Below are 14,933 nucleotides of genomic sequence, written 5' to 3'. Positions count from 1 at the left end.
AGCTGTAGTCAGGTCTTGAAAGAGCCAATTTAGTCAAACAGAAGACAGAAGTACAACTGCTCTGTTTTCATCTACCACACTTGACAAGGAATTCAGCTCTTGTCACAAATAGTACCTAAAAGTAATGATTCCAAAATTACTACGTTAGTTCAGAAAAGTTCTGTAGATCTGAGGACTCTTTTTTTTTTTTTTTTTTTTTTTTCTTACGAGTACAATATACTATGGTGACAGGAGAGAGCACACTTAAATCTTTTAATTGGTGTCTGTCTCTCCCTGGAGCAGCCAGCAGGCAACCAGTAGGACTGAAGCACCTTTTCTTGGTACACTGCTGCATTGCACATGACCTAGTACTGCATATAGCCATAAATTAGCAAGAAAATCTTCACTTTCTGAAGTTTGTTACGAGCTGAATGGTGTAAACAAATACTGGCCTAAAATATTTTTCTGCCAACTAAGGAGCTGTTCAAGCACAGAATATCTCAAGTCATACAGAGAACCGTAAGAAACTTAACAGGACAGGCAAGATGAAGTGTCAGAAGATTGAAACTGCAGGCACACCATCCCTAGAGACAGGATCTAATGCAGCAAGACCACTAGGAGAAAGATTTTAGAGATCCAAGACAGTAATAAATAAAACTGAACATCGGGAAAAGGACAAGTGGAAAACAAAAGACAGTTGAATCCTTTACAGCATCTCTTTAACACTTTGCTTACAATCGTTAAGTGATACAGCTGGAATATTATTTTCATATAGATGCAAAAATGGAGTTACTTCCCAGCATTTAGACTGAAGTCACATGGCACTGGATCAGAACCAAAGACAAAAGTGGTAGACAAGGATTTAGTCAAAGATAACTAAATTATCAAGTTACATTAAGAGCAGTAAGAGTACCTGATATACTGTCACAGGCATCATAAAAATTCAGAACCCACTAAAGGTTTTACTAGAACAGGAACAAATTCAGGTGCAGTGCAACAGCAAATATTAAGCTTCTTTCTCTGGCAATCAGCATTAAAAAAAAAAAGTTATTTCCTGTAAATCTGTGTTAATTTTAATTCTAATTTATCCCAGTGGAAGAGTACATTTCAAATTGGAATGTAATAAATCTGCAGCTAAACCCAGTCAAATTAAAATGACTTTTTAATATATTTAGCATATTCTATGCATTCTGTGTGTAGCCCTGCACAGTAAATTCAAATTCATCTAAGCTGGTGAGCAAGCTGGAGTTTACTTTGTCTCCAACTTGGTCTCAAAATGGTGAGCTAAATTCCAATTGTACAGTCTTGATTACTAGTAACACAAAGGGTAGAAGAATCACAGCTTGACTTGTGGGCTCCCAAGTAGAATTTATTTTCTACTGGCAATTGGAGGATCTAGATTTAGATAACAGCATAAAATCAACTCAAGTAAGACCACAAATCGAGATAAGGAAAAGCTGCACTGAGGGGTTGTCAGTGCAGATTAAAATGCCTAACACACCTCTACTTGGGTTTTACATTGTTTGAATAATTATTACGAAGATTCACAACCTATTTTTTGTACATTTTCATTTGGTATTATTCAGCTAAAGGTATTAAGCTAATTACCAGGAACAATGCCATACTTTTGAATAACTACAGAAACTTCAAATCTTTACTTTCTGTAGAAAGGAACTCTGAGGTTTATTAGAACTTTGAACCAGTACTTCGACAGGTAGGCTCCTTTACAAGTTCAGTTTTTGGCTAAGGATCAAATCATAGGCCTCTACTTTTCAAAGCAGCCGGTGATAATAGAAGCAGAGAGCTGAACAGCATAACCTAAAAGTTGCCTAAACATAAAGAGTCAAAGTTCTTACAGAAAGCACTCTTCACAATTAGGTCTTATCACAGACTGGTTTCTTAGCAAAGTCACTCCTGCCTAGCAATTTTTCACTGCTTACAAATATTTTCAAAATAGATTATCTCAGTTACAAAGCAAGACACACAAAAAAAAAAAAAAAGAAGAATGAAGGTTAGTAGGTTTTAATGCCACTGAATTTTCTAAGCTATCTACCTCCAGAGGGGAATAAACAAAAAATTTTATTATGTGTTATCCTGCTGAGATTCAACCAGTCTTCAGCTTTTGCTTTTTACTAGTTGTCACTACCTTAAGAGTTTACCACAACATATACGTATCATTATAGCACTTCATTAGAACTTAAGTATCTTTAATCACCTTTCACAACAAATGGCCATTTAAGTCCTTCCACACCAAGCAGGTTCTTCTAAGTTTCTCCAGTACTCCAGAGATCTACACCACCAGTTACATAAAATCAGGTAACATGGCTTTGAAACACCACTAAAAATGCAGGCTAGCTTGATTAATCTCAAACTTAACCATCTGATGACATTGGGAAGATGTGTTACATGTGTATGCAGCAATAAAGCATTAGCTTTGCTATTGGAAAGCAACGCATTTCCAAAAGCCAAACCCAGTCTTCCAATACTCTGGACATGTACCGCAAGTGGACAAAAAACCCGAGGCCACCTGCCACCAGGCAAGCAAGCAGTTAAGAACTACCAAGGCCCTATTTTTTTTTTTTTTTTTTGCCTGGAGCTTTAGCTCTCCCAGTCAGTAATCCTTGAAGTGACCTAAGTTGTCGAGACAAATTCATCTGCTCTGTTACTACCTGTTACTACAGCATTCACACACAGAGCCTTCAAACAACACAGTGGTTCAGATGGAGTAAGTTCAGGTCTGTGGCATCAAAGAAGTTACTACACTGTATTTTAAGCTCTTAATCTGCACAATACAACATTCTGCACCAGAATTTGTATCACTCAGAGAAAAAAAGAGCAGTAACACTGCCGGAAAGCAGCTACAGTTAAGAACTCTGAAGGTGAAAACCTTCCCTCCACTCTTCATGAATTATCACACCTTTTTATTGGGCTTTCCTCGAGCTAGATACCCAATACATTAGATCATTTTGTGACCTAACAGCAGTAGTCCTTTAATAATCTCCTGTAAAGTGTTTCCCTTCTTTTAGTTAGGGAATTTTCTCAGTTTTCCTTTGTATTACATCCACAAACATTTTGGACATACACCAAACATTAAATCTTGCTTTCTATAATTAGACTAGCTTGTAGAATTTAAAGATACTTGAGCAGAGGACAATTTAAATTTATCAACACTAGAGATGCAAATTACTACTCTTCCCCTCCACTCCTACCTCCCTCAACAGTGATTTTGCGTGTTCAGTTTACCCAAGTGCTGGATTTTCACAAAATCCAGTATACGTCCCCTGTTAAATGAAACAAATGTTGAAAGGATCTCTCATTTCAGCATTCAACAGAACAGATACTCAAAATTGGTACCGTTACGAAAACCCCACATGCTCAGAGGAAGAAACATATCGCCATGTGGATGCATTTTCCATACCTTAAGCAATCTTAAATCTAAACAACTTATGAAAAGTTTCTATTTTGAATGTTTTTATTCAAATCGAAATACAAATACAAACATTTGAAAATGTACAAAAATAAAAAAGGACAATTTCTACATCTTAAAGCAGATCAAACTCACTTCTATATGTGCAATCCTTTCCATGGAAAATCCTAATCAGCCGACATTTTTCTGTTCTCTTTAGAGCAGTCTATGCCAAATCCCTGCCCCCCCCCCGCCCCGCCTCCCCAAATCCAGCCACACTTAAGACTAACAGCAACATTTCAGACAACCTAACACACTAAATGTCCCTGAACAGATTACAAAGAAACCATTTCTCACAGGTAATCAACAAGGTAATATATTTCCCTAATGACTTTAGGGAAAACTACTGCTGATGGGTAGTTTGCAATTCAAGCTTTCTGTAGTTTGTTGATATATAACTTTAGCAACACAGTTGGACTACATTTTTCTTTTTTAAGCTACTTTTAAGAATTAAAACAAGCCAAGTATAGCTTTGTTGATAGCATTTTTCCTTCCTCCTTCCTTCCCCCGAATTTTCAACTTTTCAAACAAAAATGTATCTGCAAATAAGAATAAAAAGCAGTAGAACAGGTCTGAACCCAAAATAATTGGTTTTTACATCATCTGCCAACATAATAGGAGCTGAAATGATCACCTGCTCAATATCACATTGTACTAATTAACATAGTGGAAGCATTCTCACAATAACACTGTTTTCAACCACCCTATAATGTATATCTAGGTATTTTTTGTATAAAGTTTTGCTCAGTGATACTGATCAAATTATCTCAAGCAGTACAGTTCTTCTCAATGCTCTGTCCTTTCCTTTGCTTTAACATTTGGCCGAGACACTGTTTGCTTTTCATGTTCTGGCAGTAGATGTTTTTTGGAGCTGCGGTAATGTAAGGATAGGTGAGGCAATGCTTCTGGAAAGAGGTAGCTGCTTAAACTGACATTACTGGAAAATATATTTTGGGGGCACACAAGCCCTTTTTTAGGTCTCAAATACAGCAGGAGGCTTTAAAGTTGAAAACAGTTGCTCAATTTAAATGAATGTGCTTAGCCCCTAAAAGACAAGCAAGCTGACAGTGGTTCAAAAAAAAGCTTGAAAAAACAGGTTCTCTCCAACATTTTTCTTTGCCATTCCTTCAGCTGTCAACATCCAGATCACATAACAGAAAGTTCCTTAGCAAGAGAACAGTTAATGTCTACTTGTACAGTGTCCAGAACATGGGCACCTAAGCCATAATCTTCTAGCTGCTACCTGTAACAAACTAGAAATATTTAGCTAGTCCTATTATGGATAGGGATCTCATTAACTGTTACTATGACAGAGATTAATGCAGGGTGAATAGAAGTTTTATATCGGCATCCTGCCTGCAGCACACTTAACTGTACTTTCAATTCTATTGCTTCTACAACTATGACTCTGAAAAAAATCTTATCATTTGCAGAGAAAACACTAATATCACAGAAGTAATGTTTAATTCTGTAACAATAGGTAGTTCAGTATGACATAGCCGTTATTGTGTCTTCAGGTCATCTGACTGAAAATCATTATTCTGTACTTATGTATATAGAATACACGCAAGTCGTTTAAGTTTCTCTAGCAAATTTTAATCAGTGTCTTATTTCCTGCTGTCTTAAAATATTTTAAGATTGTCCTGTGAGCTAGCTTCAGCACTAATACATTATATACATATTTTTACTTGCTAAATATTTATTTTTTACTCCAAAGGAAAACTCATTTTTCTAAAAAAATCCTGAGCACATTTTTCAACCATTACGCCCCAGTCAAAATCTCATGGGATACTGTTAGGACTGGTAACATCAGGACATTCTCCAGTTACTTCACACTACTGGTTAGGATTAAAAGAAGGTGCTGAAAACTACTTGAAGTCTACTGAAGCTTTCCTTTTCTTGCCAAGATGTAAGAACACCTCACAGGCAGTTTTACTGCAAACTGAAAAGAAACCAAAGAACGTGAAATATATTTATTACCAAGCAAGACAAACTCTGCAGCACTTAACATGGGAGCATACTGGGAAAAACGGCTAAATGGCAATTTGTAGATAAGATGCAGCTACACATAAGACACCTTCAGGAAGTTTTGTCTGCCTAGTCATCTACTTCCTGCAACTAAGCTTGACATAAACCTACTGTGAAATTGCAACCAGCAAGTACATCAACTGACAGCCAGGATCAATATAAAACAAAAAGTTTCTGACGCAAAGAAATTATTTCACTTCTAACAAGATGGGAAGACACAGAACATATGTTACGAAACAGCAAGTCAGTATTTAAGAGGTAGTCTAGTTGCTCATTTGACTGGGCGAGGTAGAGCTAGTTGAGAAATCAATAGCTAAGGCCAGTCAAAATGATAGCTATCCCAAGTTTTGCAAGATGCAAAAACAAAAAAAAGACTGTCAGCCTGAGACTGCTTATGTCACCAGGGATTCAGTTGTCTTGCTCATATTTACTCACTTTTACATAGGTAAGGTTATTGTAAAAATCCGTTCAGGGAGAGAATGCTTCCCGAAATAACCAGGGAAACAGCTTAACTACATTTTGGCACAAGTCAACTGATTCATCTAATTTACACATCTTATGACTATGAAGGTTAATAAAGCTAAACGGCTCTCCTCTTTTGGCAGGCTGATATAGCTACAAAAACAAATACATACCAAAGACTAGAAGCAAGTTAAGTCCTAAATTCCATAGGGTTTAGCTATATAAAAGTCTCCATGCAAATTCTTCCCACAGGAAAAACCCCCCAATTATTTTAGAGATGAAAACCAATGAGACACATTGGTCATACAGTCAACATGTATTAAAACCCTTTTATCTTAAAAGTTAAGACATCTGGGTACAGAATCATACATAATGCTCCCTTGGATTGATGTAGACTCTTCCGAGTCCTGAGTTTTGCGGGTATCTGCTGCTCCAATTTTTGTAGTATGTTTGCTGATAAACAGGATACACATGCTGAAGACCTTCTTGTTCCTGTGGCTCTTCAGTCTCGCAAGTAAGTTGCCTTCCATTCACAGCTTTCTAAACACACACAAGAAGTAATGAATTTCATAGTTCCTGTATAGAACCTGCAACTCCTATTCTTGTTAAAGCTTTAAGCAAGCTAAAGGTGCATGATCTCCAAAATAGTCCTATGAATTAAGAAACATGAACTTAAAAGTTCCAATCACTAACAGATATGACAGAAATGTTAGTAACTATCCAGAGTTCACCTCAAACTTTTGTTTCAAAGTAAGTTAGATTTTAAAGCTCCATAAATCTAAAAAGCAGATCACAAACTATGAAAACGCCTGTCAGCACTTCTGTGTTTTGTTATTTTATTCAACAAAAACTTCAAAGCTGTAGCGTTGGTGTATTTAAATTAGTCAGCTGAACTACCTAAGAAATACAGGATATTAAAATGATATTGACACATTCTACTTCATGGATAGCAAACCCACACAGTTTTGACTAGGATGGACAAATATATTGTTTTACACGAAAAACATCCTTATAAGCTTATTTTAAGGCACAAAATGAAATCAAAGCTTCTGTCAGGAATTCAAGCCATATTATTTACCATATGCTGCAAGTTTCCAGCATCCTTCTCTCTGTACTGGCTTTGCAAAGCAAAATTTTCTTTCTGAAAGAAAAGTTACAGTGGAAACAAGTCAAAATCCAACACTGCAGAACAGGTTTGGTTTATACAAAAAGTCATCACAAAATATACTCTGCCTTGTGAAGTGTCTTAACTGACTACCATTTAGAACACTTCTTACAAGCTGATCTCTGGCAGAAAAAGAGATGCTATTGTCAATTTAAGAAGTGTTATTTAGACATTTAATTTTTATTAGTTTTTACTTTTTTATTTAAGCATAAGCATGTTTAAGATTAAAAAACTTTTTTTTAACATGACATTGACTTTAGATAAGCCACAAGTTAAAAACAAAGTAAAATCCAAAATCAGTTATAAAGTTTTCACAAGCATCATATGGATAAGTGCCGAGTCTGATATTGCACAAAAAATATTTAACTGAAATGGAATTGTACAATACTGAGAGTAGAAGGCAGTATATGGTTGTTTCTTAATTTGATAAAGTTAAACAAAGTTACTTCCTACTGAAAAATAAAAAGCTTCTAATGAGACTACCCAAAACAAATAAAAGAAAATGCTTTTCAGTACAAATTAAACTAATTTTATTTTCCCCTTATTAATTAAGGCAGCATAAATATATTTACAACTTGCTACTCAAGTTTGCTTTGCTGACTGATTTTTCCAACTGACAGTCCACACTGCCTAGATGTTTTACCATTAACTTTTTCTGTGAGGCCTAAAACCTGTTCCTCAAAGTATATCTCTCCAAAATATTATTTCAGAGGCCTAGCAAGGCCTGATAGCTAGATGTACACAAGGAACTAACTGGCATTCTATTCACAGGACAGGACAAGAGCTAACAGCAACCAAAATCCTACCAAACACATATCACATGAACGCCCTACATCTCAATGTCAATTGTAGGTCTGCTCTTACTCTTCAGCATGGTTTGCTAATAAAAACATAGCCATATACGCAGTAAGTTCTTCTGCAACTCAAATGAGAGTCCATTGCTTGATTCATTAATTCCGTTAGTCCTTTGGAACATTGGCTATGCTAGAATAGGAAAAAACCCCAAACCAACTTACCATCCAGCTGGGTCCTGCTACCCGATTTCTCTCTCCTACTTACAAAAGTAGTCTTAGAAAGTCAATGTATTCTGCAGTTATTTGCCCTTTTTTGGCTCCCAAAGAACAGTCCCACTACCAAAAATCAATACAGTTTTACAGACTGCTTAACATTAAGTTTCAAAATTCTTTAGCACCACAGAGCTATTACCATAACAAAAAAGTCTTAAAGCTGATGGTGATCTAGTGATCAAAGCATTTGAGAGGTGTGTCTATCATTTAACTTTTCAGTCAGGTCTCATAAGCCCCATAATAAAACCAGAGGTTCTCAGGTAGCAGATGGCCATGGCTTTCTGCCCTCCCTATACCTCTTACATTCCACAACAAAACTGTTCCCGTGCATACTGGGACTCTGTGACAGGTTTATGAGCTAATGTGTTGAGTCTGAACATGCATAGCAAACATGAACATTCCCAACAGTGTGACTACGCTTTCGCCTGACAGAAGTGCTTGTGTTAGCCTTCCATTTGAGAGAACAAATGCTTATCAATAAAATTACAAGTACATAAAAGATGTACATAATGTACAGATGTTCCTCCTGTCCATTAAAATATATAAGGCTTAAAGAGAGAAGACATAACTTCTAGACAGGAAAAAATATCTTCGAAAGCTTCTCTACCTTGTCAACTATATTACTTCTGGAACAGTTGGTCTTTATTAGTACTCCTGATATTGTAAGGAGTCCATAGCTGTGGCTTATTTAGTATACACCTATTAGTAGCAACCAAAACCATATTCAAGTACACAAACGCTTCATAACCAGGTAGGCTGAAATCATCTAACTTTAAGAAATAATACCAGATGGAAGTCTTGCTCATTGTACACACTTGAAGAAAAGTGAGCTACATATAGCTTATCTATACTTAACAATGTATGGTTAACATGCACATATAAAAGAAGTAAAATTTATTGGTAAATGCTATTGTTAGAAAACCAGCACTACTGGCATATAGATCAGCACACTTGCTGTGCTCTTGGAAGTAAGCTAGAAAAACACAGCAGAAAGGAACTTCTGTCAGAGTTCACCCAGACATTTTGCTGAATTAGAATCACCCATACTGACACCTTGCCTGAACAGTGTTTGGAGAGACTATTCAAAAGCAGCTTGGACCACAAATAATTTTCCTAGGCAGCCTAATATCTTCTCTGCTCTTCTATTAGCAAGCTTTTCTAACACCTAACACAAAAATCTATTTTTTGCAAATAAGGGGGTTTTTTTTTTTGGTGTTTTTTGTTGTTGTTGTGGTTGGGTTTTTTTGTTTTGTTTGTTTATTTGTTTTTTTGTCTTAGCCAAAGGAGAGCAAGTAAATTTTTGTTCTTTGTAATGGTCCTTCACTCAGTAGGAAGGACGTCATGTCCTCCAAATACTTCTTTCAGAATGGCCAATTCTTTCCTTCGGTCAGTACTCATGTACCAATCATGATTAACACTGTTTAAGTGATCTGCATACCTTCTGAATTTGGTCCCATCTGAAAAGGGCAGACTACTGCTAAATTTGGCAGCTATTGGAAGACAAGAATACATGTTTATCTGAGTAATTCACCACACTGATCCAATGGGAGACAGGAGGAATCTAGATTTTGCTTAGATCTCTCCCTCGCAGGATCTTGGGACTTTTACTGCTTGACTCATGATCCACTAGCAGCATTTCTCAATGAAGTTGTTTCCTCTACCCTTTACTCTGTAAAGTTCAAGACCTCCAATCCATTCTCGTTCCTCAGTCACCTTCCTTCTAGACAAAGAATCCACCTTCTACCAACCTCCAAGATTGTTTTGGAAAAGATAGCAAAACTCCTGGAAAACAAGTAATTCCCATTTATGCTCTGTAAAGAACATAAGTAAAAGAAGCTTGCTTCATAGTAACATACAACTAAGTATATCTGGGTCAAGTATAGGGAGCCTTCAATGACTAGGTATCAGATTTTTTCAGAAAACAGACAACTCCACAGCTTAATACTGCTTGTTTTGGCTTCAGTCTGTCACTAGCCAATTTCACAGCTTTACCATTGCTTTGCCATCAGCAACCTGAAGGTAACCAAGCAGGCAAAAAGCTGAAATAACATGACAGCAGCTGAAGACAACAGGCTCCGGTATAGCCGAAGAGAACAAACATGTACCTTGAGGTTATGTAGTCACTGGTCTAAGATATCAGAGTGATGACTTGAAAGGTGAAGCTTTATAGACAAGCAGAACACAGCCTTAACAGTTGTAAGAATATGACAAAATGGAAGACATTTTGGGACAGACATATGGTGCCTGTAATTGTCTCTAAAAAGAGAGGACAACTGCACTGCAGTAAGAGCAACAGCATGAAGAAAAATCATCAATCAAGGCTAGAAAAGAACATTCACATCAAGAAGAGCTCCTTTCTGCAATGGTTCATATCAGAACAGAACACTAACAGCCTACACTGTGTACAGTTCATAATAAACCTATTCAGACTAACAATAGTTGGATATAACTTCTTCACTACTTAAGTCAAACAGGTCATCATTTTTGACACCTGCCTACATACATGAAGTTGCTGAATATTTCCATGCAATTAGTAGTTACAGCACTGATCAGCTTATACACATCTTGAACACCCAAAATAAGTTAGAATTTGAGCTAAGCAGAAGAGCCCAGGCCTAGAACTGCCTCACTGCACAAAACAAGAGCAGAGCACCATATCCTCAAGAGGGCAGACAGTATAAGAACCTTCCAAACTGACCAAACAGCTAAACTCAATTAACTTATTTACAAAACCATTTTGTGGATGTTTATATACTTACCTCTAATTTGACTGTATCTGGGAGACAAAGTTCTACTCATTTCAGGAAGAAATGCTTCCTTGCCCTTTTTCTAGGCTCCAGCTAATAAATACACTGCACACATTACACAGAACACACTTGAACGCGTATTTTCAAATCCCAAGGAACTCAGTTCTTCGTTAAGCATTTATGGTTTTAAACTATCAAAAGCGGTAGAAAGTATCTAAATGCTGCATTTTTTTTTTCTTCTTAACCTTAATTTTAAAAAAGAAAACCTCTACTTCAACTATACATTTGCATCTCTGAATAAAGGTGGTTTTTTCCAGGTAAGATTTAGTACAACTAAACACACTTCCTCCTGAGTAGAAAACCTTCTTACAACTGAGTCAGCTCACTTTCAGAGGAGCCAGTTTTGATCCCAATCACTTTATCTGTTATTTAAACCTTTGCAGGAAGTAACACTTCACTAAAAATAGCAGAAACTGAGTATTTTTGCAGTTACACTAACGCCTAATGGCACTATGGGAAAAAAAAGGATGAACAACTATAATTAGCTGTCCATTCTAGACCTTCATACAAATAAGACACTGCAGACTAGGAATTTTTCCCCCTTCCTGTTCAGTAGCAAAAAAGTTCGATTAAGTAATAAAGTCTCATTCAAGACAAACATACATAAACCTTTTCCTGAATATCAGATGCAATGTCTGAAAATCCCTACTGGTTAAATCTTCAATGTAAACAGAGGTCTGCATGTATTGAATTAATACAGCAGTAGATGACTTGATATGTTTATGAAATTATCAAGAGCCAATACAGTACAATCATTTCAGAAATCACACTTTGATTTGTTTGCTTTCAGTTTAATTAGGTGTTTCGTACCCTGTCCAGTTCAAAAGCTGACATTTAATATACTAATATGTGTTATCCCTATGGATTTTCCACGTAGCAAAAAATTCCTATTGATACTGAGTGGAAACAAAGCCTCACAGAGGCACCACAGAACGAATCAAGAGGTGTGTGGTAAGAGATAAATCATTTGCCCAGTTCCACCAGTCAAGCTCACTTATCTCTTCATACCTTAAGTGGCTTTCAGACCTATGGAACCACACTGGTTCCGTATTGATATTCCATTTCATTTTGGATGTATTGGCATAATTTTTGGATAATAATTCTGTTTCTAAAAATCAGTTTAACTTTCAACAATAATTCTATATGAGCAGTAGCTTACTTATAAAAAGTTAATATAACACCACAATTTTTAGATTAGAGCTATACGTTGATTATAATGTCAGCTACTTAACACATATTTGAAACCTCCCTTTCCAAAACAGTTTTTTTCTCACCATTATGATGGAGTAACTTTGTAAGTGAAATGGGCTATTTCCAAACATGCAGTTAATCACCAACTGCCTTGGTTAAAGAACAGTCAATTTTAATCATACCAAGCAAACCTACCTTATAATTATGATTTAGGATACAGTTACACCATGGTATCATTGCTCCTAATTAAGTTCTTCCCTCTATGCCACACTTCACTAATAGTATAGGGGCAGAATAGGCTCAAGAAACAGCTTTTGCACAATTGCATATTTGTTTGTTTTGTAATTCCTGCTCTTCCCAACAGCCTCACAGCAGTAGCAACAACACAAAGTAGCTAAGTTGCATGTCTTACAGCAGAAAGCCCACCACCTCCAACAAGTATTCATACAGGTAGGTAACATTTGCAGTGGTCATACACCCATGTTCTTACCTTCAAAAATGTTTTTGAAAAGAACCCCATCTCAGCAATGTTTCATTCTTTTCTCCTCCTTCCCCTTAACTGTTTACTTTTCCACATTCATTATTTAGTTCAAGTTTTGAAGTAATTTTGAGTTATTTAACTTTTAACATGACCTGCAAATGCACTGTGAAACAAGTTAAAAAAAATTGTCTAATGTTTTCTTCTTTCTCCACTCCTCCAGCGGTTCTTTTCCACCATCTTCACAGGCTTATTTTTCCAACTTTTGTCATGTTTGCGCTCTTGTAATTCCTTTTAAAAGTTTTTTTTTCCCCTGCCCTTAAAGTCATATTGCTTTTGCTTCTCAAGTCCTAGACTGCAATCTGCAGACCAATTCTGAGAATATGCTATTTACCACTTACCAGAAGGAGACATTGCTCTTTCATACCCGAACTAAGAGCATGGTAACACACAAGAAGGCAAAAGACACATGGGGAACAAGAACCCCCACATCATCACCAAAGGCTAATATTCTGTGAGCAACAAAAAGGTGTCTGCTCAATAATTTCTACCAACAGTGGATTTAGACAAACACTGGAAACCAGAATAGGAGATTCCAGTGGGTTCATTTATTCAATTAAAATTAGAGACAAAGGAAATCCTCTCACATAGCATGAAAACTCAACACCTTTGCTAGAGAAAGGAACTGTAACTTTTACTGCCATGGAGCAAGTGATAGAACAAATATCATCAGGTTCTGTCAAAGAAAACTGGTGCTGAGCTACAGTGTTTCTATGCAGGATGACACAGTGTATCTGGGGTTTTGTGCTTCAATACTCAAAATAGTTTGCATTGCCTTTACATTTTGCAGAGTTTCATAAAAGCATTGCGTTTTACTCTAAAAATGGTCCTTCTCAAACACTCCTTTAAAAGCCTAAACCAATTATCTCAACATCTTCATCTTACATTTTCTCATGCTTTCCAATTTAGAAATCCCATTACAAAAGCGTCCACTAACAAAAAAGCTTGTGCCTCATTCTAGTCCCTATCCGGTTAATGGTTTTTATCCATTGTAAGATCTTTTATCAATACAGATGAGTTTATCTATGCACATTTTGTACTTCCTTCCACTCAGTCTTGTTTGCCTAAACAGCTCTTCAGTCTAAGGCAAATTATAACAATAATGCTTCCTTTTTCATTAAGGAAGGGACATTCCCACCTGTATTAAGACCATTAGGAAAAGAACTAGACAAGTTCAAGAGAGCCAGAATCTATAAATGAATCAATATTATGCTAGGTGTAAGAGTACTGTGGATGATCTTTTCACATTTGATACAGAAGTACCATCATTCAGTAAATGGTGTTATATGCTTTTAACTGCGCTAATACAATTCCACCATCTTTTCTGTTTTGAATAGGAATACTAATATTACTATTAAAGAACTTTAGCATTTGACTGGGTTGCTTGGCTAAATACAAGAGATAGTCTTATAAGTTGCAAGTCTAAAGTCAGTCTTCTCATGGCTAGAATTACCTGCTGGGCTGTATTTCCCTTCTCCACTTTTACTTCTGTTGCTACAGGAAAGCCTTATTAAATTCTGAATGTTTCAAGGACTCTGAACATTCATGCATTGCATTATACAACAAAATTTTTTTCCTCTTTCCTTCAGAGGCACCTGTCAAGCTAGACTTCAGTTCTTTCACAATGTCAAAGACTGTCCATCTCCATCATGTTTCCAGGCAAGAACTTTTGCTTCTTAGTGACATATTTTTTGAAATACAGTGAAACTAATGATTCAAGGGATTGCCTGAATTAGCGCCCCCTCTCCCACTCTTATTTTGCAACAGAAGAATTTCTCTTTAAGCCATGGGAATTCTTCCATTGCTCAACTTCCTCTTGATCTGCCTCAAAACTTAGCTGCCAAGCAGAGAGCCCTCTCTCACCAAGGACATAACCTTCAGGCTGCTCACTGCCCTTTCACATTACACGCAAAAAATAGTTCCGAGTAACAGAATAGTACTTCCATGACAATGATTATTAAAAACTCACCCAGACAAAAGCAATAGCTTTGTTGCTAAAAAAGTTGATAAAGATGAACCTACAGTCTTTGCAATTATCGTGGTTTAAGCCCAGCCAGCAACTAAGCACCATGAGGCCACTCGCTCATTCCTCCCCGCTGGTGGGATGGGGAAGAGAAAATACAACAAAAGGCTTGTGGGTCAAGATGAGGACAGGGAGGGATCACTCACCAATTATAGACACAGGCAAAAACCAGACTCAAATTGGGGAAAAAAAAGACAAAATCAATTT

General features: G+C 36.6%; 1 protein-coding gene across 2 annotated transcripts in view; it reads right to left on the bottom strand.

Annotated features, from left to right (window-relative positions):
• Positions 1-5,019: 5,019 nt before the first annotated feature.
• NECTIN3 (nectin cell adhesion molecule 3) overlaps positions 5,020-14,933 on the bottom strand; it is a 72,424-nt gene continuing 62,510 nt past the window's right edge. The window contains exons 8-9 of one of the 2 annotated variants that reach the window (XM_030020243.1): positions 7,014-7,076; positions 5,020-6,475 (exon numbers count right to left, since the gene is read on the bottom strand). In XM_030020243.1, the coding sequence (XP_029876103.1) occupies positions 6,299-6,475; positions 7,014-7,076 (240 nt within the window). In that variant the 3' untranslated portion in view covers positions 5,020-6,298. The remainder of the gene's footprint in view (positions 6,476-7,013; positions 7,077-14,933) is intronic. The other variant, XM_030020244.1, reaches the window with a different exon arrangement.

This window comes from Aquila chrysaetos, chromosome 7, assembly GCF_900496995.4.
Source record: "Aquila chrysaetos chrysaetos chromosome 7, bAquChr1.4, whole genome shotgun sequence".
In the NCBI taxonomy this organism is placed as follows: Eukaryota; Metazoa; Chordata; class Aves; order Accipitriformes; family Accipitridae; genus Aquila; species Aquila chrysaetos.
The sequence above is the reverse complement of the archived record's forward strand: the minus strand, read 5'-3'. Positions and strand labels throughout refer to the sequence as shown.